General features: G+C 43.7%; 1 protein-coding gene across 1 annotated transcript; it reads left to right on the forward strand.

Moving 5' to 3' along the window:
- The first annotated feature begins 22326 nt into the window (after nt 1–22326).
- LOC103123561 (PRAME family member 12-like) lies at nt 22327–25024 on the forward strand. Its single transcript, XM_007534221.2, has 3 exons — nt 22327–22619; nt 23003–23575; nt 24420–25024. Exons 1-3 carry the CDS (start codon nt 22327–22329, stop codon nt 25021–25023), a joined length of 1470 nt encoding a protein of 489 aa, XP_007534283.2. The 3' UTR covers nt 25024.
- The last annotated feature ends 235 nt before the right edge of the window (nt 25025–25259 follow it).

Here is a 25259-nt window from a genome sequence, read left to right on the forward strand (position 1 = left end):
GTAAAATAAAATAGGAGAAAAGCATTTGTTTATAGCCGTGAGCTCTGTAAACTGTGATATTATTATCAGGCTTTGGCTTCTTGATGCATGTGAATTTGTTTTACCTGGAACACTAAAGCTGTGGCTTAGAGTCCACAGTGCATATAATGGTGCCAACCTACTGCCCATATCCTCAGTCTAGAGACTACGTCTACATTTCTACTGTGAAACAGGGAATTTCTATCTTGTCCATTGCTTTTCAAATAGAATATTGGTGCATGCTCCCAGAGAGGGATAAATGTTAGGAGAAGATGACTAGTGGGCTCTGAAACCCTATTCTACAAGGACCCACAGAGAAAAGAGAGAAAAAGAGAGAGAAGGAGAGAGAGAGAGAGAAGGAAAGTAAATTCAGAGGTAGTAATAGGTGCATGTGTGATTTAAAACAGAAGAGAAGGCAGAACCATAGGAAAAAATAGGGAAGAATAGAGATAGACAGATATTTATGGAAATAGTAGTCAATCCAAATCTGTGACCTTGGGAGAATTACTGCAATTTCCAGTGAAGGGCACGGGGATATAGAACTCTGGTGGTGGAGATGGTTTGAAGTTGTATCCCTCTTGTTGTGCAACTCTACATCACTAATACAATACTAAAAGATCATGTTTAATTATAGTAGTTAACTTGGTCTCCTGTAACTGTTCAAGGAATCTTTACAGACATAACTGATAAACCATGGATCTAGACTAATATCGGGGTCTCTAGCGGGGTGATCTCCAAGAGAAAGGTAACGGACTGGTTCTTTTTCACTCATGCAAGGGATGACACGAAGTAAAGACACCGGGGAGACCAGCAGTGTGTTCAGATCTCAGATCTCAGGTCTCGTTTATTAGCAGGTGGGCAAAGTTTAAGTAGAAAACCAAACAAAGAACAGTATTCAAATATGTCAGAAATTACAGGTTTCTTAAAGGTCAGCTTGCCCCTATGGTAGGGAGCTGGTAAGACAAGAATTGATGCAGATACATAAAGTTCAAGATAATTAGTCTCCTGATGCAGGTATTTAATTACCCAAAGGTGTTTGAGGGGAGAATAGGGGTTGAACCAGTTAAGGCATGATATAGAGAAGATAAGCAAGGATTGATGCAAATTGAGGACATCAAAGGGCACTGCTAGGTGTGTGTGATAAGGTGTGTTCTCCTCTGTGAACTTTGAGTAAGTGAATCTTAAAGTAGGCGGCCATATGGCCTGCAGTTAATGGAGAGAAGTATTGAGGTCTCTGTGGGCCTGAGAGACTAACAAGGCAAGCTTAGTCTGGGACACTTTTTCCCTCTTGGCTCACCTCTATGATGAGAGAGACTTACCAGCGGGGTGTCTATCCAGACCTCCATCCAAGGATGGGAGAGCTTCCCTATGCTCTACCAATCTATCACATAGTCCCACAGACTAAAGCAGATTGGAATATCTTCAAAATTGCAAATCATCAGAGAGGACCCCATCTTGTCTCTTTAATGATTTGGAAAATGTCTTTTTATTCTTCATACAGATTTTTTTTTTTTTGCCAGAGCTCTGTTCAGCTCTTGTTTTTGGTAGGACTGGGCTTTGAAAACGGATAATTTGGTGTCACAGGTTCTGCATTTCCATTATGCTAACCCACCCATGACAATTTCAAATATAATTCTAATATTTTTCTTTTTATTGTGCTCAATATATTTATTATTTATTTACTTTCTACCAGATCAGTTGAGAGGGGAAGTGGAAATAGGGAGAGAGACAAACACACACACACACACCCCTGTGTCTTCACTTCATTGTTGTAACCTTCCCCCTACAGGGGGTACTGAGGCCTTGAGCCTGGCCTTGCTCACTGTGCACTGTGCTCACAGGAGTGTAGGAGCCATCACCCTGTCCCTCCACACAGCTTTGCTTTGAGGAGGTGCTGCATGAAATCATGATGCTCTGCATGTCCTCAGTGAGGAGGGTTCCCTTTATTCCCTCCACTGCAGCACAGTTTCTCTCCCACCAACAGCCCACAGACATGTCCAGAATCCAGCTTGTTCCTGCTCTAGGCAAAGCATCTTGTGGCAGTTAACTCAGCTCACACCACACTGGGCCTGGACAAAGGGCAACAAGCAAGGACTCCCTGCTGGGCCTCATGGCTGGGGCTGCTGGGCTGGGGACCTAGGGCAGGACTTCTCTTTCCTGGAAAGGGAGGAGCCTGGTGCTCACTCTGTTGTTGGGATCTTGTGGGATCCAGAGAGATGAAGCCCTGGAGGCCTTGCCCCTGGGGACTGGCCTACACTGAGAGCTCAGGCCATTTCCTGCTTTCTCTCCCTGCTGGCAGAAGTCTACATGTTGACCCTGCAATTGCACCCTCTACTGAGTAATTGGGCAAAGGAGCCTGAGATATCAGCTTGCACACATGTCACCAATGACTCATGATTCTTCTAACTTAACAGCCTTGGGTTAAAGAGAGGAGGCAGGAAGGATGGACCATCTTCAGACCTTGAGGAAAACTCCCAGTCTGCAGTATTTTACTGCCATCTACTGGCAGTTCAGAGAAATAAACTGTGGAAATTTAAAAAAGACTTTTTTTTTTCAGTATTTCTGAGGATAATTGTCCTTTAGCTGATATACATATAGTTATTTATTTATTTATTTGACTGTGTATCTCTTGGATAATTGTAGACAGTGATTATGCAGGAGTGACAATGTTGATGCTGTCTAAGGTATTAAGACATATATGTTACTTTCTTTGTGTAGCTAGTTGAGGACTTACAGTGAGTGAGGGGAGTGAAGTAGGCTGTATGGGTGTGTCTAGGCCTAAGCAGTGAATTCTTGAGAAGACAGTCTGTGGAGCACTCATAGGCCTTTCTGCTACAATGCCAAGCTATTTAGGTCTCAGTCTATCACAGAGGACTACTAAGCGCTTTTCCTCTGAGGTATGTATGTGCCCCTACCTTATGAACACGTGTATACATGTGCTCCCTAGGTGCTAGCCTATATCTAGGGTCTGCAATGTGGTTAGTGCACCATCTGAAATGGAACTAGGTAGTTCCTTGTGTTAGGGAAAGTCTTACCAAACTGTTGCAGTTGAAAGGTTGAAATCTCAGGCTTGGCGTCTCTGATTATAATCCAAAGGCAAAAGTCAGTGGTGATTTATAAGACTGTAAGTTAAGGGGAGTATAGTTTCACACCATTCCCACCATCAAAGTTCTGTTTCCTCACCTTCACACCCCTATGGCTGATGACTGCCTTTATTTTTTTTGATGGTTATAAGAGAGATCAGGGTAGAAAAATGAACAAGAGAAAAACTACATTGAGATCCATTTTATTTCTCAACTCTTCATAAGACATACAAAAGGCAGAATCCCCCAGATGATTTTCAACCAAATTAGACCCCTCATTGCTTGCAACTATTTAAAATACTTGTAAATCTGATTCTATTAGAAAAATGCCCATTTAGTGTTGCTGAGGAGTTATTCTGATGCAGTCTCCGCCCCCAGGTTTTACTACGCCGCCGCGCAAAACCCTAGCATTGCCCCCTTCAACCAATCCTGGCCCTACACATCACCCCTGGTTGTCGCCCTATAAGAAGCCCCCTCACCCCCCCCTCTGGGCTCTCAGCTCTCCCTCTCTGAGGTCTCACTCCCTGCTCTCCCCCCATGTTTGGCCATTGCCGGCTGGCTCCACGTGATCCGAACCAAACCCCCTCCCATCCTATAATAAAGATTTGTGTACCCCTTTGCTCTGGACATCCGCTCTCTTCTCCGCGGTGCAGCCCGACACCAGACCACCTCAACAACATCTGGCACCCATCGTGTTCCGTACCCACACCACGCCCGGCCTGAGGTCTCCGAAACCGCCCAGACACAGGTAAGTGGCATCCGCCCACTTCTGTGGCCCTGCGTTTCCCTCCACCATGGGAAATTTCTCGTTTTATGAGGAGGTGTCCCAGTCATTATCTCTTGACCTGGGACAGATTCACGCTGTCATAAACGGTTTAATTTTCACTACCCCTTGGATTTTTTTAACTGTGGTCGCCACTTTCAAGATATGTAAAACGTGGTATGCCATAAGGATAAGTGACCTTGAGGCTGAAGTACGAGAGTTAAATCACATGTGCTTAAGACTTAGACGTCCTAAGCGATCAGCGGCTAAACCCAAGAATTCCGTTCCCACAGACACTCACGTGTTCGGACGCTCCTCCTCTGACCCCGCCCCCTTCCGCCCCGGTTTCAGCTCTGCCTGCAGCTTCTGCATTCCTGAACCCCACCCCTGCCCCTGCCGCCCTGGTTTCAGCTCCGCCTGCAGCTTTCGTGTCCCTGAACCTCCCCCCCCCGCCCCTGCCGCCCTAGTTTCAGCTCCGCCTGCAGCTTCCGTGTTCTTGACCCCACCCCGGCCCCTGCCGCCATGGTTTCAGCTCCACCTGAGGTTTCTGCGACCCTGAACCCCCTCCCCTGCCCCTGCCGCCCCGGTTTCAGCTCCGCCTGCAGCTTCTGCATTCCTGACCCCGCCCAGGCCCCTGCCGCCCTGATTTCAGCTCCGCCCCCGGCCCCTGCCATCGCGGTTTCAGCTCTGCCTGAGGCTTCCTCGTACCTGACCCTGCCCCCTGCTGATATGTCACCATTAAGGGACCTAGTGGCTGAGATACGAGAGCTAAAGGATATTTTTTCAGCATTTAAGGATTTTAAACCATGTGCAGTCCACCCCAGGAGCTCCGTCCCCGTAGATATGCGTTTAGTCTCCCCTGCAGCCACTACAGCAGTTTCTACGGCACTTTCCACTTCTGTAGCTCCCTCTCCCGTGCCATCAGACCAAATCCACACATTCCCGGTAAACTTGGCCCCTTCAAAACAAAACCCTCAGTGGCAGCCATATTCCTCTAATGAAATTGGAACACTCAAACAAGAAGTCAGGGAGGACGGAATGCATTCTCCATGGACCAAGTCCGTCTTGAGGAGTTTTTACCAGCATTTAAATTTTAAATACACCACAAGACTGGAAAGATCTGGCTCGTGCTGCACTCCCAGACCCACTCTATCTTCAGTGGCAGGCATGCTTCCGCGATGAGTGCTCTAGACAATCGCAGAAAAATAGTAACAAACAGGTAGAATGGAATTCTGATGCTTTGTTTGGAGCAGGAGCTTATGAATCTGGAGCTCAGCAGGCAGAAGCCAGGTTTCCAACCGGTTATTTTGAACAGGTACGCATCTGTGCAACACAAGCATGGGAAAGGGTGACCACACCCGATGTAGATCCGTCAGCTCCCATTAACTCTTTTCACCAAGGCTCTGATGAATCATTGGCGAGCTTCATCTCAAGGGTGAAGAGAAGCTTAGAGAGAAAGGTTTATAATCCTGATGTCCGCAAACTACTCCTGCGCTCTATTGTCTGGGAAGGCATGACACCACAATTCTGTCAGGTATGCCTTAATCTTAAACACCTACACCCAGATAATTGGATTCTAGCGACACAGGAACTTACATCAGGCAATTATGGGGCACCCGCTATGACACAGGTCTATGCAGTTGCCCCACGTAAGCAAAACAGGGCCTGCTTTCAGTGCGGTCGCCAAGGACATTGGCGTAACCAATGTCCTGATAAGTTGCGACCACGCCTCCAGTCAGGGAAACCATGCCTCCAGCCAGAGCAACCCTGCTTTCAGTCAGGGAGCCAGAGACCACGTACTGTTTGTCCAAAATGTCGTAAGGGGTTTCATTGGAAGAGAGATTGTTGGTCCATATTTCATAAAGATGGTTCACCCCTGAATGGTACAAATTTGGGGCATGAGATATTGTGGACCACTCCTGTTTTAGAATGGGGCCACCCTTCTATGACAGTAAAGATTGGCAATATTCCTTTTAAATTTTTTATTGACACGGGGGCAGAAAAGACGATTTTAAGGCAAGAAGAGGTTCCCCAAGATTGGGAACTTATCCCTGGATCCAGTTTACATGGAATAGGAGGGATGACCAGAGCATTTTGCACACGAGACTCGCTCATGTGGGAAGACCCAGAAGGTTCTACCGGACACTTCCGCCCTTTGGTAGCTAATATTAGCAACAACTTACTGGGCAGGGATCTTCTGGAATGTCTTGATGTTAGGATATCCACAGACACCTCTGCAGAGCGTAAAACTCATTCCCGTGATACCAGGTCTATTCAGCACCCCCAATACTAAATGCCACTGTTCGTAGCCAAACACCCCACTTAAGCTGGCTTTCTAATGAGCCTGTCTGGGTGGAACAGTGGCCTTTAACTAGGGATAAGCTAAAAATTTTAAAAGAGCTCATCCGAGAGCAGTTGTCCTTGGGACACATTCATCATTCTCGAAGCCCATGGAATACTCCTGTCTTTGTGATTAAAAAGCGCTCAGGAAAATGGCGCCTCCTTCAAGATCTCCGTGCAGTAAATAAAACCATGCAGGTCTGGGGCTCCCCCCAAAGGGGTTTGCCTCTTGCTTCTGCAATTCCCATGGGAATTCCAATCATAGCTATTGATATACAAGATTGTTTTTTCTCTATCCCCTTGCATCCACAAGATTGTAAACATTTTGCCTTCTCTGTTCCGTCTATTAATAACACCAGCCCTGCTGATAGATTTGAATGGGTGGTGCTGCCCCAGGGTATGGCCAATAGTCCTATAATTTGTCAGGAGGCTGTTAAATCTGCCCTTGTCCCATATATTCATAAGGGCCTTACTATTTTTCATTATACAGATGATACTTTAATATGGGGAAAATCAGATACAGATCTCTATGCCTTACGTGATTTTCTCATTCCTGCATTAAAGAAAAGTAGCCTTAATGTAGCCCCTGAGAAGATACAGCTAATCCCTCCAATATCCTTCCTAGGTTCATAGATTTCTCTAATGCAAATTCGTCCCTTAAAACCTAATGTTACCTTCCCTTCTAACCTTACTTTTGCTTCTTTACAAAGTTTTCTAGGAAATTTAAATTGGCTTAGGCAGTATCTCTATCTGCCCACAAGCTGCCTCCAACCACTGTTTGACCTGTTGAAAGGAAACAAACAGCCCTCTTCAAAACGTAAGTTAACTCCTGAGGCCTCCTTGGCACTGGAAAGGGTTAACCAGGCCCTCCAGGACACGCACCTTGTTCGATTTTCCCCCTCCTCTCCGGTAAACCTTCTAATCTTCAACTCCACCCCCACAGTAGTAGGGGCACTGTGGCAAGACCATGGGGTTCTCGAATGGCTTCACACACCAGTAGGAGGAGCTCCAAGACTCCTCACTGAGATAGACGCATTAGCATTCATGGTTCGCCAAAGGAGAAATAGGTCTTTGCAGGTCTTAGGGAAGGAACCGGATTTAATCATTCTGCCCTTTTCTCTCACAGATACAAAGTGGCTTATACGCCATCATTCCCACTTTCCATAAGCTTCGTGGGGTTTCCAGGACAAATAGATAACCATTTTCCTTCTAATAAATTGATAGCTTCTTTACCTCTTCTGCCTCTACTAGCCCCTAAACTTTTCTCTCGGGATCCCATTCCCTCTGCTCCTACAGTCTTCACTAATGGTGGAAAAAAAGGAGCTGCTGCCCTTATATATTACCCAGACAAACAATCTCCTAAACCTCTCTTTACTGAGCTTCCTGATAATTCCCCTCAGTACAAAGAACTTTATGCTGTTTTTCTTGCACTAAAAGCTGTACCAGAATCCTTCAACCTTTTTTCTGACAGTGTGTATACTGTTAACTTACTTCCATGGCTTGCTCGTTCTTATGTGAAAATTGATGACAACCCACTTTCCCCTCTCTTGATTCAAATCGCCTCTATGCTCTGTTCTCGAACCCAACCACTGTATATTCCACACCTTCATTCCCACAGCCCTTTTCCTGGTTCCCTGTCTGAAGGGAATGCTGCAGTTGACTGCCTTGCCTCCACAGGAACTTTCCCAGTCTCTGTCTCTGATCCTGCTAATTTTCATTCTCTAACCCATGTTAATCTTAAAGGCCTTCGAGCTCGATTCCCTGATGTTCCTGTACCACAGTTAAAACATATCCTTGCTACATGCTCTTCTTGTGCAAGTCTTATAAAGACACCTGCTATCCATACCCTTGGGGTTAACCCCCGAGGTTTAAAAGCTAATGCTATTTGGCAAATTGATGTCACCCACATACCAAACTTTGGCAAACAAAAATATGTGTTTGTCTCAATTGATACCTTTTCTAAATTTATGTGGGCTATAGCTCAGACAGGAGAAAGTGTTAAAAAGCTTTTAAGCCATATGCTCTCTTTGTTTTGCCGTTATGGGGGTCCCATTATTTTTGAAAACAGACAATACACCTATGTTTACAAGTAAACAATTTAAAGATTTTTGTTCCCTCTGGAATATTACTCATACCACGGGCATTCCCTACAATCCACAGGGACAAGGCATTGTCGAGAGGGCCCATCAAACTCTGAAGGCTCAACTAAATAAAGATAAAGGAGGAACATATCCCCCCAATATCCAGCTAGCAAAAGCCTTAACTACGTTAAATCTGTTTAATATTTACAATAACTCAGACTTACCCCCTATTATTCTTCACTGGCAAACACCATCTACCCTCCCATCTATTAAGGTCAAATGGAGAGACCCACTCTATAAAATTTGGAAAGGGCCTGACCCATTATTGACCATGGGGAGGGGGTTCGCATGCATTTTCCCTCAAAATTTCTCTAAACCTGTCTGGGTTCCTGCCCGCCATGTCCAACAATACCCACAGGATGGTGCTGTTATTCCTCAAGAACAAGAAATACTACAAGAGGACCAGATGCAGGATACATCCCAGGACCCGTAATACGACATGGCAGAACCTGCAAAATCTGGCTCACAGAGACCTCTCTCCTACCCTTTCCCTGTATGTCTTATGTTATAACTGGCCAGTTGTTTTTGTGAGTGAGTGTGTTGAATGACAAAAAAAATTTTTTTTGCATGACCCATCTGCTTGGAGTACTCTAAAAGGTAATTGGCTTTATATAAAAATGCTGGACGCAGCCAAAGTTTCTGGAGACGTCCAAACATTCCAAAAATTTTTTTTCTCTTTCTCCCTCTTTTGAATTTTATATATAGTTTTGGTATATATGTAAGTGTTTAGTCTTAAACTGTGTGACTAATGACAGATTTAAATTTGTTTTTAAATAATGTGTTTTTATAACAAAAGTTCTTTTTCCTCCCGTTTGTTATAACTAAATGTTTATGGGTATGTCTCAAGTTTGGTAACATTAACTTAATGGTCAAAAGTGTAACCCTACAGCTACACTTTTACCAGACAAGGTAAAAATTAATTTGTTAAGGTAACTTACTATTTAGGTAAAAGTCTAAATGTTCATCGTGACTATTCATTCCCAAAACTAAACTATATAAATTTTATATACAGGACACCTTTGAAGGGCCCCCAAAGGTGCCCTGTAAACTATCTTGTGGAAATTAATCCACAACAGATCTGGCATCAATCTGGCACTGTAAACGTTAAAATCATTGTCACGAATATGCGTTAACTCTCTAAGCAATTTGAGTCTATTTAAAATACATATTTTAGCTAAAATTGGTCTCATGATCCTGCGGTAGAGGCTGCTACAGGAGGTCACATTAGATGACGTTTAAATAAAATCATAAAGAGATTCTAAACCAATTATAATCATCGAGGTATCAACTATAACAAACCTATAACTTGTTACAAGTTCAAATTAACCACGAGAAGCAGATTGTTTGTGTTTCTTTCACAGGAATCCCGGAAAAACCATCTGAACCCCGGCACACCCTGACGTCACCCACTAGATGGCACAACTACCGTGGCACACCCCCCGAAACCCTAGATGTCACTCAACGCGATCTGAGGAACCTGATGCACAGACTCCAAGGACAGAACTTTCTTCATGCCTGGTTACCGTTCCTGCTTCTGACCTGCTTGTCACGTGTTGGCAGTTCCAGCTGGCTATCTACAGAAAAGCAACATTCCAGCGGCTGACCTCCCTCATGCAGCGTTGCATCCCCCGCCAATTCTTCCCCTAGCCATCTACTTCGGACTGAGACTTGTATCGGACTTTCTGACATACCCTATATACATTTTACACAATTTTGAAGCAGCTTATTTTCCTTCACGCTTCTGGTTTTTCATAGACTGATCCTGAGTAATTCATAGACTTTACAGACTGTTGCCTTGAGGACTATACAATGCTAAATAGCCCCTCTGTTTGGTGGGTCATGCCTCCCGCCTCCCCCTCATTATGTACCCTCACCCCTTTCCCCACCCAAGCAGGGAATGTTCCTTTACATACCAATCCTTCCCTTCACACCACACTGGCTTTTACTACTCCCCTACTTGTCCCTTCCTATTTTGTTATATCATTTAGGCTTATGCCCAAAAGGTTTCTGCCCCATGATAGTCTTTTACAGACTTTGTACATCTTATGCAATGACTAGTTAGAAAGATAGAAAAGATGTAGAGATATTGTGAAGAGATGGTTGAGCAGGCTGCGCTTAAACCTATGAGATGAGTCTCTCCAGGTAAGTCTCTCTCTCTAAAGAGGGGTTGAGCACAGGAGGACGCATAAATCTCACAAGGTTCACAGCCATTTAAGCCTTCCCTCCTCCACAGAAAGTCCTACATCTTCCCACCTGAGCATGGCATTCCTCTAAAACATTTAAGCCTGCTCCATTCCATTTTTCTTCACTGGGTCCATTTAGATATAAAGGGATAGGAGGAGATGTTGCTGAGGAGTTATTCTGATGCAGTCTCCGCCCCCAGGTTTTACTACGCTGCGCAAAACCCTAGCATTGCCCCCTTCAACCAATCCTGGCCCTACACGTCACCCCTGGTTGTCGCCCTATAAAAAGCCCCCTCACCCCCCCCCCTGGGCTCCCTGCTCTCCCCCCGTGGTCGGCCATTGCCGGCTGGCTCCACGTGGTCTGAACCAAACCCCCCCATCCTATAATAAAGATTTGTGTACCCCTTTGCTCTGGACGTCTGCTCTCTTCTCCACGGTGCAGCCCGACACCAGACCACCTCAACAACAATTTAATGCCTTCATATTTCAGAATCAAATGCATTCTTTGCAGGTGAGCACTGAGCTGGGTTTCCATTGCTTACGGATCACATGGATATGATGATCAAAGCAGGGTGTGTGTGCACTGAGGAGCCAAATTCCTAGATGTCACTTCCAGTGAGTGTAAAAGACAGTTTTTTATAATGATCTAAACAAGCAAAGCAGGGTAAAAACATGGGGTCCCAGCTATTGTACACCTTCTTAGCACAGGATGAGCAGTGACAATTGCTTACCATGATGGACCTGGAGTATCCAAGATCCTGGAGAATCTTTGAGATCTGAGTACAAAGCAAGTCAAATGTCCCAGACTGTGGACCTCCGTGGCTACTGAAACTCTCCAGAGGGGCAGGAAACAGCTGGAGAGATAAATACTGCAGCCATGGTGCAGCACAGCAGCTTCTCCAGGGTGGCCATGGACAGGCGGTTCCCATGCAGGCTGAGGGAGCTGAGCTGGGAGCAGCTGCTCAGGGCAGGGAACAGGGCCTCAAGCTGGGGGTCCTGGAGGCCACACAGGTCCAGGTGCTGGAGAGTGGCTGCATTTACCTCCAGCAGAGCTTGCAGGGGATCACTGACAAAGGTCAAGGGGACTCCCCTCAGACACAGGTCCTTCAGCTGATGGATGTGTGGGCTCTGCAACAGGTGAGTCAGGTCTCCTTCTGTTAAAGTGCAGTTGGTGACTGACTGAGAAGACTTCCAGCTGGTTTTGAAGATTCCTGAGGAGAGAGAGGCAGGATAGGATGGAGATTGGCATCAGCAAGAGTATGAAAATTCTGATTGAGGTGATGATATACAAGAAGGCTTATGGTCATTCTCAATCAATGATTCCAATGCTACTTAAGGATGAATTCTTTTTTTCAGTGTTCACATGCACCTGGTACTGAATCTTGCAATTTATAAAATTAATTTCTTCAAATTCAGGCAAATATATGCATATTTCCATTGTTCTTTCTTTCTCTGTGTCTTTCTCTCTAAATGCATTTAAAGTGTAGTACATATTAGGATATACTCTAAAATGTTTCCCAGTCTAACAAAAAGTGTTGACACCATCTGAAGCACCACTGGATCCAAATATAGCTACTCTCACATAAACTTCATCAGACCTTCATTTAACACTAGCTGCACCATTTCTGGGATGGGTGAGACTGCTGGGAATCATGTCACAGAACAGAGCTAGGCAGGGTCCCACAGCAACTGCTGGTCCTGCCAGTCTTTAGGGCCTTCCTGACACGTCCCTATTGTCTTGTTTTTGTTTCCACTTGTTAATAAAATTAATAATAATAATAAAGAAAGAAATATGGATCTAAAGAGATCAAGGATCCATCTACCACTGTACTGCTTCCTTCATCTTGGTGCTTAGGGGTTAGAATGTGTGCTCAGCACTTATGCTACACAAGTGACCAACAGTCGATTATTAAAGAGAGTTCCACAATGGGCAATAAGCTGTCACATTGGCAATAGAAGCCTTGAGGCCTCCCCATTGGCCTCCACTCTCCCTGACCCAGCTGTCTTCTCAGGACTCTGGAGAACCCACAGGCAGACTGAAGAGCTGGAAGGCTGTGCTTCCCTATTTAGGGACCTACACTTTTATATCCTATTTAGGCTACACCCTACTCCACCAAATACCTGGAAGGAAGAGTTCCCCTGAGGAAATAGGATATCTCCTTAGATCCCATAATCCTCTCAGGCTAATCCTGACTAAGACTCTCCCCTGTTGAAAAGGTTAGATATCACACGCCCATTTGGGCTAGAGACTACTTGTGACATGATCCTATCAAGACACTGGTATAATTGAAGCCATATAAGCATTCAGTGCTGCGTGTGACACTGGGGAGAATTCAATATGCTCCCATAGAACCCCAGGAACACAGCACCCAGGAGTATCAATCAATGTTGGACTCTAGGCTCATATCATAATGATTACAAAATACTATTGACAATAACAGAAGAACATTAATGTTTTAACAACCCTAACTTTGATTATAGGAATAGGTGTATGTGTGACTTAGAAATGAAGAGTGTGTGGGGACTGGAAGAATGCAGATAGATAGCTGTAGAGATGACAGTTAACTCATGCCTTCAACCTTAGGAGAACTGCTGGGGCTTGCAATGGAGGGATTGGGAATTCAGAATGCTGGCAATGGAATGTTATAGAATTATAACCCCACTCCCCAAACTCTTTTGTTTGTTTGGTTTTTTTGTTACTGGAAGTGCTCAGCTCTGGCTGAGGATTGAACCCGGGACTTAGTAGCCTCAGGCATGAGAATCTCTGAATAACAATTATATTATCTACCCCTGTCCAGAATCATACCCCTGCTGACATGTAATTTGGTGAACCAATATTACAGCATTAATAAAAAAATAAACCAAAAGGGGAGTCGGGCTGTAGCGCAGCGGGTTAAGCGCAGGTGGCGCAAAGCACAAGGACCGGCATAAGGATCCCGGTTCGAACCCCGGCTCCCCACCTGCAGGGGAGTCGCTTCACAGGCGGTGAAGCAGGTCTGCAGGTGTCTGTCTTTCTCTCCTCCTCTCTGTCTTCCCCTCCTCTCTCCATTTCTCTCTGTCCTATCCAACAACGATGACAACAACAATAATAACTACAACAATAAAAAAAAAACAACAAGGGCAACAAAAGGGAATAAATAAATAAAATAAAAATTAAAAAAATAAATAAATAAATAAATAAAATAAACCAAAAAAGAATTTAATGCTTCAGAGATTGGTAAAAATGGAGATTCATTCACTCTACAGAGCAGCAGGGGGCAGGGTGGGGCTCTGTTCTCATCCTTGCCAGGAGACACAATATGGTTCTTCACAGGATGAGATCAGCTCAGAAATGATGGCCTCAGACAAGAGACTCATTTGCATAATCACTCTACCCTCCCTGCCTAAAATTTCATATGAAGATTCATCTGTATCTGCTTAACTCTTTTTTCTTTTAATTTTTATTTATAAAAAAAGAAACACTGACAAAAGCCATAGGATAAGAGGGATAGGATTCCACCCAATTCCCACCACCAGAACCCTGTATCCCATCCATTCCAATGATAGCTTTCCTATTCTTTATCCCCTTGGGAGTATGAACCCAGGGTCATTATGGGGTGCAGAAGGTGGAAGTTCTGTCTTCTGCAATTTCTTCCTCTCTAATGCATCCTCTAAATTCTGAAGCAGAGTTTGTAATAGAGTCTAGTTGATGGAATTGGCATATTGCACTAAAGTAAAATACTCTGGGGTCGGTGGGGGTTATAATACAGGTCCAAGAAGGAAGACAGAGGACCTAGTGGGGGTTGTATGAAAACTGAAGAATGCTATGCATGTACACACTATTGTATTTTGCTGTCAAATGTAAAACATTAATTCCCCAATAAAGAAATTTAAAAAAAGAACTATGGGAAACAGAAAAAAAATTGACATAGACAGAGGACCTAGTGGGGGTTGTATTGTTATATGGAAAACTGGGAAATGTTATGCATGTACAAGCTGTTGTATTTACTGTCAAATGTGAAACATTAATTTCCCAATAAAGAAATTAAAAAATATGCTGGGGGGCTGGGGGGTGATGTACCTAGTTAATCACACAAGTTACAGTGTGCAGGGATTTATGAGTGGTGAAGCAGGGTTAGATATGTCTGTATCTCATTCCCTCTCTCTACCTCCCCCTCCTCTCAGTTTCTCCCCATCTCTATCCAATAAGACAAATAAAAATAAGTAAAATCTTAAAAATAAATCAATAAATAAATGTACAAAAATACTATTGATTTCCAAAATACATTTTGTCATTACCAATAAGGAATAATGTACTTTATTGTGTTGTTTTAGTAACTATCTTTGAGAAAAGAATTATGTTATTATTAAATAAGTAAACTTTATTAGACCTTAATTTTTTATTATTTATTTATTCCCTTTTGTTGTCCTTGTTGCATTGTAGTTAGTATTATTGTTGTTATTGGTGTTATTGTTGTTGGATGGGATGCAGAGAAAAATGGAGAGAGAAGGGGAGAAAGATAAGACACCTGCAGACTTGCTTTACCACTTGTAAAGCAATTCCCCTGTAGTTGGGGAGCCGGGGGCTCAAACTGGGATCCTTACACCAGTCCTTGAACTTTGTGCCATGTGCACTTAACCCCCTGCACTACTGCTTAACTCCCAAAACTTTTAAAAATATTGACATAGGAGGGAAATTTTTATTTCTCATAAAAAAAAAAGATTCCATTTGAATTAGTGTGTTTCTGATCAGGAAGACTCTGTCCCAGGACACAGGAGTCATCATCCAGGGAAGCTCCAGGCTTCCTGGACTGAAGACCCCACCAATGTGTCCTAGAGCTCAGCTTCCCCAGAGACCCACCCTTCTAGGGAAAGAGAGAGGCAGACTTGGACTATGGATCGATCAGTCAATGCCCATGTTCAGTGGGGAAGCAATTACAGAAGCCAGACCTCCCACCTTCTGCAACCCACAAGGACCCTGGGTCCATGCTCCCAGAGGGATAGAGAATGGGATAGCTATTGGGGAGGGGATGGGATATGGAGATTGGGTGGCAGGAACTGTGTGGAGTTGTACCCCCCCATCCTATGATTCTGTTAATGTCTCCTTTCTTAAATAAATAAATTTTAAAAAGAAAGAAAGAAGGAAAGAGAGAAAGAAAGAAAGAAAGAAAGAAAGAAAGAAAGAAAGAAAGAAAGAAAGAAAGAAAGAAAGCAGAGGGGGCCGCGTGGTGGTGCACTTGGTTTAGCACAGATGTTACAATGCTCAAGGTCCCAGGTCCATGCCCCAGTTTGGTCCCCAGCTGCAGAGGGAAAGCTTGTGAGTGGTGAAGCAGGGATACGGGTGTCTTTCTGTCTCTGTCCTTCTCTATTGTCCCCTTTCCTCTGGATTTCTAGCTGTCTATCCAATAACTAATTAAAGATAATTAAAAAAATTAAAAAGATACAAAGCCAAACAAATATTTTAGTAATCAGGAACCTAAAAGTGAGAATATAACAGATGAGATCTGGGGTCTTCCTATGGGAGGAAGCTAGGAAGTCTATTTTAGGTCTATTCCAAAGGGCCCATGACTTTGCTTATTTTTCCTGAGCACCACAGCTAACACAAAGGTGGGTACTGTCTTGGGAGATGGTGTCAGATCTGGAAAAAAAGACTAGAAAGCAGGGTCAGGGCAGAGAGTAGCTCCCACTTCTGTTTTCCAAACATGAAACAACAGATGTTTATTTGGTAGCAATTGCTGCAATTTTAGCATGGACAACTGGCCTCTGTGGAAACAAGAGGAAGATGAGGTGGTGGGTTAAACACCAGGGAAAGCAAAGGACTCACAGGCAAGAGGCTGCAGTTTAATACCCAGGGCTGCGTGTACCTGTGGTGCTCAGGCTGCTATCTCTCTCTAGATCTCAAAAAACAACTCTCCCATAGCTAAAATCTTCCAAAAATTCTTGCTTATTATCTTTATATTTTTTATTGGAGATTGTTATGACAGAGGACTTATCAGAAATTTTTGCTCTGGTTTTGAGCATTATCCACAGCAATTAATACCAGGCACCATCATCAGTTCAAACTGTGTAGTTTTCTGGTCCCTCTCACTTGAAAATCAATAAATAAAATTTTCAAAGAAGAAAGCTGAATTGATAGCATAAATATCTCAAATATAGGCAGAAAAAGATTCCCTAGAGTAGTTTTTTTTATTTGTTTATTGGGGAACTAATGTTTCACATTTGATAGTAAATACAATAGTTTGTGCATGCATAACATTTCTCAGTTTCCCATCTAACAACACAACCCCCACTAGGTCCTCTGCCATCCTTCTTGGATCTGTATTCTCCCCACCCACCCACCCCAGAGTCTTTTACTTTGGTGCAATATGCCGATTCCATTTCAGGATCTACTTGTGTTTTCTTTTCTGATCTTGTTTTTCAACTTCTGCCTGAGAGTGAGATCATCCCATATTCATCCTTCTATTTCTGATTTATTTCATTTAACATAAATTTTTCAAGGTCCATCTAAGATATGCTGAAAATGGTTAAGTCACCATTTTTTATAGCTGAGTAGTATTCCATTGTATATATATATATATATATATATATATATATATATATATATATATATATATATATATATATATACCACAACTTGCTCATCCACTCATCTGTTGTTGGACATCTGGGTTGCTGTTGATATCCAAAAGCTTCTTTCTGGATTCCTTAGGTTTTTCTATTTATACTATCATGTCCTCTGCAAATAGAGAGAGTTTGACTTCTCTTCCAATCTGTATCCCTTTAATTCCTTGCTCCTACCTGATCGCTATGGCAAGAAATTCCAACACTATGTTGAATGGTAATAGTGATAGTGGGCATCCCTCTTTAGTACCTGATCTGAGGGGAAATGCATCCAGTTTTTAACCATTGAGTATGATGCTGGCTGTAGGTTTGCTATATATAGACTCCACTATCTTGAGGAATTTTCCATCTATTACCATTTTTGTAGTGTTTTGATCTTAAAGGGATGTTGTATTTTGTCAAAGGCTATCTCTGCATCTATTGATATGACCATGTAGTTTTTGGTCTTGCTTTTGTGGATGTGGTGGATCACGTTGATGGACTTACATATATTAAATCAACCTTGCATGCATGGGATAACCCTCACTTGGTCATGAAGAACAATCTTTTAATATACTGCTGTATGTTTAATATATGTCCTGTATCCTATTGGCTAGAATTTTGTTCAATATTTTAGCATCTATGTTCATAAGAGATATTGGTCTGTAGTTTTCTTTTTTGGTTGTGTCTCTGTCTGCTTTTGGTATCAAAGTGATGTTGGCTTCACAGAAGCTGGAAGGGAGTATTCCAGTGTCTTCAATCTTCTGGAAGACTTTTAAAAGTAGACGGATTAGTTCCTCTTTGAAGGTTTTGTAGAATCCATTTGTAAAACCATCTGGTTCAGGTCTTTTATTTTTGAGAAGATTGTTGATAACTCTTTCAATTTCATTTGCTGTGATGAGCCTGTTCACGTTACCTAGTTCCTCTTTACTTCATTTCAGAAGTTGGTAGGTATCTAGGAAATCATCCATTTCTTCCAGGTTCTCTAGCTTGGAGGCATATAGTTGTTCATAGAAGCCTCGCATGATATACTGAATTTCTGCTGTGTCTGTTGTGATATCTCCTCTTTCACTTATGATCCGATTTATTTGGGTCTTCTCCCTTTTTTGTTTTGTGAGTCTGGCTAAAGGTTTGTCGATTTTGTTTACTCTTTCGAAGAACAAACATTTACTTTTGATGATCTTTTGTATGGTTTTCTTATTTTCAATGTTACTGATTTCTTCCCTAACTTTAATTATTTCTGTCCTTCTGGTTGCTTTAGGGTTCCTTTGTTCTTCTTCTTCTTCTAGGTCTTTAAGATGTGCAATCAGGCTGTTTATTTGTGCTTTTTCTTGTTTCCTAATGTGTGCTTGTATGGCTATGAACTTCCCTCTTAATACTGCCTTAGCTGTGTCCCAAATATTTTTTATAGCTTGTGTCTTCATTTTCATTGAATTCTAAAAACATTTTGATTTTTTCCTTTATTTCTTCTTTAACACAGTAGCTGTTAAGGAGTGTACTGTTGAGCTTCCACATTTTGGGACTATTACTAATCTTTTGTTGATCGTTAAGTGTTAGTTTAGTTCCACTGTGGTCTGAGAAGGTGCTTGGGATGACTGCAATGCTCTTGAATTTGCTGATGCTGTCTTTGTGGCATAACATATTGTAATTCTTGTAAATTTTTAGAGGTTTCTGCTAGATGGCATATTTATGGTGTTCTGAATTTTTATAGGAGAACTTTCAGAACTTCTTTCAGGGCAGGCTTGGTGATAGTTGATTCTTTCAACTGTTGCTTGTCTGAGAAGGTTTTTATGCTTCCATCTAGTCTGAATGACTGTTTAGCATGATACAGTAGTCTTGGTTGAAAGTCTTTCTCATTGAGCACTTAATAGATATCTTGCAGTTCTCTTCTGGCCTGTAGTGTTTGTGTGGATAAGTCTCCTGCTAATCTTATGGGTCTCCCTCTGTAGGTGACTCTTTGTTTTTCTCTTGCAGCCTTCAGTATCCTTTCCCTATTCCTATTCTAAATATGATGTGTCTAGGTGTCTTTAAGTATGGATTAATTCTGTTTGGGACCCTCTGGGCTTCTTGAACTTTTATCTTTTACGTTGCCTGGACTAAAGAAATTCTCAGCTATTGTGACCTGCAGAATGCTTTCTTCCCCTCCCTCTCTTTCTTCCTCTGGTAAGCCAATAATGTGTATATTACTTCTTTTGAAGTTATCCCATTTGTCTCTGTTGTTGTTTTCAGTATCTCTTAATCTCTTTTGAGATTTCTTCTTTCTTAGTTGTCTCTAATTCATCTTCGATCTTGCTAATTCTGTCTACAGCTTCATTTATTTTTTTTCTCTCTCCCCTCTACTTTTCTGGAGTTTTCTGGAGTTCATCTATTTTGTTACCCTGTTCTGATACTGTTTTAGCTTGTTCACCAGTTGTGTTCTTAGCTCAGCTATTTCAGATTTAGCTCTATAATAACCTTGAGATAGTTAGTGTTTTCTTCAAGAGTCTCATTTGTTGTTTCTATTTTCTGATGACAATTCTTTCAAACTCTGTACTCACTCCTGCGATTATTTCCTTAACTAGTTTTGGATGTTACCTCATTGTTTTGTGGTTCATCCTTTGGGGGACTTTTAGCTGGACTCTTGTCCTGGTTCATTTCTCCAATATTTCTTCTTGTTGGCTTAACCATTTTATAGATTATGTTATGAGGTATCTCTCTCTGTACTTTTCAAATTACTGATCACTCTTGCTTGGATTACTTGTGTCTAAGTAAGGTAATTAAAGCATCCACAGTTGTGGAAATTCACAGTTTTTTTCAATATTATTTTAATCCCTGAGTCAGAGCACAGTGTCTCAGTAGCCTCTTTTGTTCTTTTTCTTCCCTGTAGGCTATGGGAACCTGAGTGCTTTTAAACTATAAGTAGGCTTCTTAGCTTAATCACTGACTCCTGACCAAGAGATAAAGCAGGGTGGGTGTTGTATGCTTTACATTGGGTAGTTCTCCCCTGCCAAGAGAATTGGATCAGTCCAGTTAGTTTCGTGGGCCCGCTTGGCCCCGCCCCTAGGAACCCCGCCTAAGTTAGAGAGTTCAAGAGTTGGAGAGTTACAGAGTTGCAGAGTGAGAGAGAGTGCTTGTGCCGCCGCAAAGAGACAGCAGAGTTCTGTTTGGTGATTAGTTTGGTTTAGTTTATGAATCGTTGTTCCTAAATAAAGAAATACAGCTTCCCTGCCCAGCCGTATGTCTCTGGTCGTCTCTGTTACCCACCCGTGAAGCTAGCCCGGCCAGCTGGAGCCGCCGAATTTTAACAACAGGTGGGGCAGAGATAATCCAGTGGTTATGCAAAGAGACTCTCACAGCCCCACTGCTAGGCCACCCAGGTATAGGTAGATCTTCTCCTGAGTCTCCTGGTCAGTTCTCTGTCCCCTGGTGTCAACAGAGGGCCTCCCCCTGCTGCTCCAGATTCTGAAGGCAGTAGCAATGGAGACTCATAGTTTCATTTGTTGAGTCTCAGGGGAGTTCTCTCCTCCCTTCACCTGTCCCCTTGTTGGTGAAACAGACTGGAGGTAGTATCTCAACTGGCAAACTTTCAGACTGTTACCATCCACTTAATCTCTCCCTAGGATCCTCTCTGTCCATGAGCCACACATGCTTGCACTCACCGGTGATTTGGTTTTGTTTTCTGATCCATCTTCCTACTCTGTATCTTTTAATAGGTGAATTCAAGCCACTAAAATTTTTGATATCAAAGATTGAAGATATTTCAATGCCATTCTTGTAGATTTTTAGAGTGTTCTGTTAGATAGCATATTTATGATGGTCTGATTGTTTATAGGAGAACTTTCAGAACTTCTTTCAGAGCAGGCTTGGTTATAGTTGATTTATTCAACTGTTGCTTGTCTGAGAAGGTTTTTATGCCTCCATCTAGTCTGAATGACAGTCTAGCATGATAAAGTAGTTTTGGTTGGAAGCCTTTCTCATTGAGCACTTGATAAATATCTTGCCATTCTCTTCTGGCCTGTAGTGTTGTGTGAAGAAGTCTTGTCTTGTTGCAGTCCTAGGTTGTCTCCTTTGGTATTCCTAGTTTATTTGTGAGAGGAGAAGATAGAAACACAGCTGTTTCTGCTCCATAGCCCTGCCTCCAGAAGTCTTGTGCACGTGCTACAACTTTGCCTGAATAAAAGCTTTAATATTCCTGGAAGTCATACTTTTCTCCCCAGTTACTTGTGGAGTTCTGTTATAAGAACTAGAATCAATGGGGGAAGCCTCTCAACCTCTGCTCTCCTCAACAGTGTTATCTTGTTCCTTCATCCTGTGAGGGATACCCAGCTCCACCTCTTTACTGATGTATAGAGGTGTCCTACAGAGAAATAAAATATCAAGCATCATTTTCTTAGTCAGTGGTTGACAGATTGACCTTACCCCCTTCCACATCCTGGGCTGAGAAGCCCTGTGTTCCCAAACTCAATATCTACCTGTGAAGCAAATTCAGGGTCACTGACATGTCCCTCCCCTAAGCATTTCCCTTCTGTGAGTGGATGTCTGCTGCCTGATAAATGTATCTAGAGAAATAGTTAAGATGGATTCACGTGATGGATTTAGCCATCTACCCAATATTCTTTTTATCCTCAAGGGGAAGGGATTAGGGTGGAGAAGGGATTAGGGTGGGGAAGGTGTGCCTAGAGAGGCCTATAAAAGCCCCAGGTCCCAAGACTGAGAACAGAATCTTCCTTGCTTCTCCAGAGATCTGAGGTCTGAGCAAGCCTCCCACTACCTCACAGCTGGTAAGTTTCCCCCTCTGCTAGGCTCATCCCATGTTATCTTCAGTCACTCAGCCATGTGAATCTGCATACCAGATACAAATGGATGACTAACCCCCCCTTCCCTTATTGTTGTTTTCCCTGGGGTTTCATTGCTCCAAGCCAATCTTTTCAGACAGAAAAGGGGGCAGAGGCAACAGCCTGTGTAGCTCCACAGCCTGACACAGTCTGACCTGCAGAGGTCAGACTCAAACTAGGGTCATTGACATCACCAAGCAGGGCCCCTCTAGGTGAGGAATTTTGCCAGGCTAAACTGCCAGGAGTCATCTCTCTGTATCATTCTTTATTTATAGTTTAACTATTACTTGGGACCTGATGTAGAATCTGTGAAGTCCAGTAAGTCTATGGGATACTCTATGAACATCTAAGAATGATGACTTGTCCCTTGATATTGTCTTGGTTTCCTTTCTAAGCATATTCAAAATGAATAAGTTGGAGCCACCCAGCCTGCAGAATCTGGCAATAGAGAGCCTGGTGAGGAACAAGGAGTTGGCCATCGATGCTCTCAAGGCTCTTCCTGCAGCTTTCTTCCCACCCCTCTTCCTGGAAGCCTATAGGCACGAATGCCTGGAGATCCTGAAGGCCATGGTGCCAGCCTGGCCCTTCCCCTATCTGCCTCTGGGTGGTCTAGAGCCTAACATGGTACCCTGGAACCCGAGTGTGAGTGCCGTGTTGGATGGCATTGATGTCCTCCTGGCCCAGAGTGTTGGCCCCAGGTGAGTGTGTCCCAGAGAGCCTGGTTGGGTGATGGGTGTCTATCAGTCAGTGGGATGAGGGAGTGTGGAGGCCCCTGGGGTGGATCAATAGCCAATGAGATAGCCCTGCTGTGCTCTGTTTGGAGATGCCCTATGAGTGTGGGGTGGCTTAAGTGCAGGGGAAACTGAGATGTCATCATGTCTTGCCTCATTAAGTGTTTCTGAGAAGCTCTGGATGAGTACGCAGGATGAAGGGGACAAACGGGAGAACTAGCAGGTTATAGGAAGAGACAACATTGGTCCGGGATGTGAAGACAGACACAGAATGTGCAGAGGCAGACACTCACAACATTGCAAAATCCTGACACTCTGAGTTTCTCATCTACGTTCTGTTTCCTGCAAAGGAGATGTAAGCTGCAGGTCCTGGATTTACGGAATACTGGTCAGGAGTTCTGGACTGGGAGGACCGGAATCAAGCTCAGTGGACACTCACCCAGAGTAGAGCCACAGACCTCTCAGTGCTCAAGGATGAAGAAGCAAAGTCCGTTGCTGGAGATTTTTACAAGACTTCATGTCCATGATTGGTGCCCTGATTCTTTCTCCTCCTACCTCCTGGAGTGGGTGAAGAAGAGGAAAGCTGTACATGTGTGTTTTGTGAAAGTGACAATTGTGTCAGTACTCTCGTCGAGCTGTAGGTTTCAGTATGCAGAGCTGTTGTGTATCAAGGAGTTGGAAGTCTACAACACTTGGACACTCCCTACCCTGAAAATGTTTGCTCATCTGATGGGAAAGATGAAAAATTTGAAGAAACTCACTCTCCGCATCCACACTCCTGCTGCAACCACCCACGAAGAGCTTGAGCTTGGAAGACGGTGTGTTTCCCAGTTCACCTCTCAGTTTCTGCACCTAAGACACCTCACAGAGTTGTATCTTCAGTCTCCCTCATTCCTGCAGGGCCATCTGGAACAGCTCCTCAGGTAAGATTGGGGCCGTTGTCTGTAACACTGAAGTAGACGCTATCTCTCACTTTCCTCTTTCCTGAAGGGGGGCATCGAATAATCCCCCAAAGCAAGATGAGGTACAAACAGCCATATCATGTGGAATCATGGTCATATAATAGGAAGTTTCTGGTGGGGCATGTAGTCTAGTGAGCACAAGAGTGTGAATTCTCAGAATGGACATCAGAGCTGAGCTAGAATAATGACTAAGTGAAGAAGGCAGGTGAGTGGGCTCAGCACTATGCCTGAGATCTCCACACACAGGCCCTGTGCTCACCAGATTGTGAGCAGGAAGAAGCCTGTCTCAGATTCCCCTGTCCATCTCTGTCCATGCAGCCTGGAGAATGGCAGGCCGGGCATGTTGAGGAGGAGTCTATGGGATCAACAGGAGTGACAAGTGTGGAGAGGATTATTGAGGATGTGGGGTACTCACTAAAAGTGAGCGATACTGGAATTCTAGTCAATGGGGTGTCACCTGCCTAGGTTAGGATATCCCATGAGATTTGGATATTCACAGAGTCTAATTGGAGGCACTAAAGAAGTTTTTCTCTCCATTGTTGTAATCTAGAAGAACACAATTGATAGAGATAATTAATCATATACTTTCTAAATTACTGAAGTATGTTTTCCTGTTTGACAGAGGAGATAAAGGAGTTTTAGACATTATGTTGTCTTGAACCATCAGCATTATGGTGGTGGTTGGGGGTGCTGCCTATTGAATTCCATCAAGTAGTCAGAGCAAACTCATCAGATCCAAAAATAGGAGGGCTACCACCTGTCCTATCTCTATTCAGCAGAGCTAACACTTCTCTTCTCTTCCCAGGAGGCTTGTCACCCCCCTGGAGATCTTGTCACTCACTAACTGCACATTAACAGAAGGAGACTTGGTACATCTGTTCCAGAGCCCACACATAAGTCACCTGAAGGAACTGTGTCTGAGAGGAGTCCCCCTGACCTCTGTCAGTAATCCCCTGAGAGCTCTGCTGGAGGTAAATGCAGCCACCCTCCAGCACCTGGACCTGGGTCTGTGTGGCCTCCAGGACCCCCAGCTTGAGGCCCTGCTCCCTGCCCTGAGCAGCTGCTCCCAGCTCAACTCCCTCAGCCTGCATGGGAACCGCCTGTCCATGGCCACCCTGGAGAAGCTGCTGCGCTGCACCTCGGGCCTCAGAAGGTTGAGAAAAGAGATCTATCCGGCCCCTCTGGAAAGTTTCAGCTCCCAAGGGACTCTCCTCCCTGAAATATTTGATGTGCTTTGTTCTCAATTTTTAAGGGTCTTGAGAGATATAGGCTGCCCCAGGACCATCTTGGTGAGCCCTAAACCCTGTCTTTCCGGAATGCTGATGTTAGGGAACTGGGTTGTGACAGTATCCTGCAGTAACTGCCTACATCACTCTAAGAAGCTGTCCTTTGGGCTCTCAGAAAACTGAAATCGAGCACATGTTTATCTGCATGTGTACGTAGCTCCTGGAATGAAGCATCATGTCTCAGTCGTGCGGTAGCAAAGCTGATGTAGTTGAGGTGCAAGGTTGCAGGCTGGGCTGGAGAAACAGCACAGCTGTTTCCACAGCAGTAGTTCAGACCTGGGGCACCAGAGGTGCTCCTGGCATCCTTCCCCTCTCCCTCCTCTCATAATACTCTATCCACCAGCATCCATGATGTGGCA

The sequence above is a fragment of the Erinaceus europaeus genome, chromosome 11 (genome assembly GCF_950295315.1).
Source record: "Erinaceus europaeus chromosome 11, mEriEur2.1, whole genome shotgun sequence".
NCBI lineage: Eukaryota > Metazoa > Chordata > Mammalia > Eulipotyphla > Erinaceidae > Erinaceus > Erinaceus europaeus.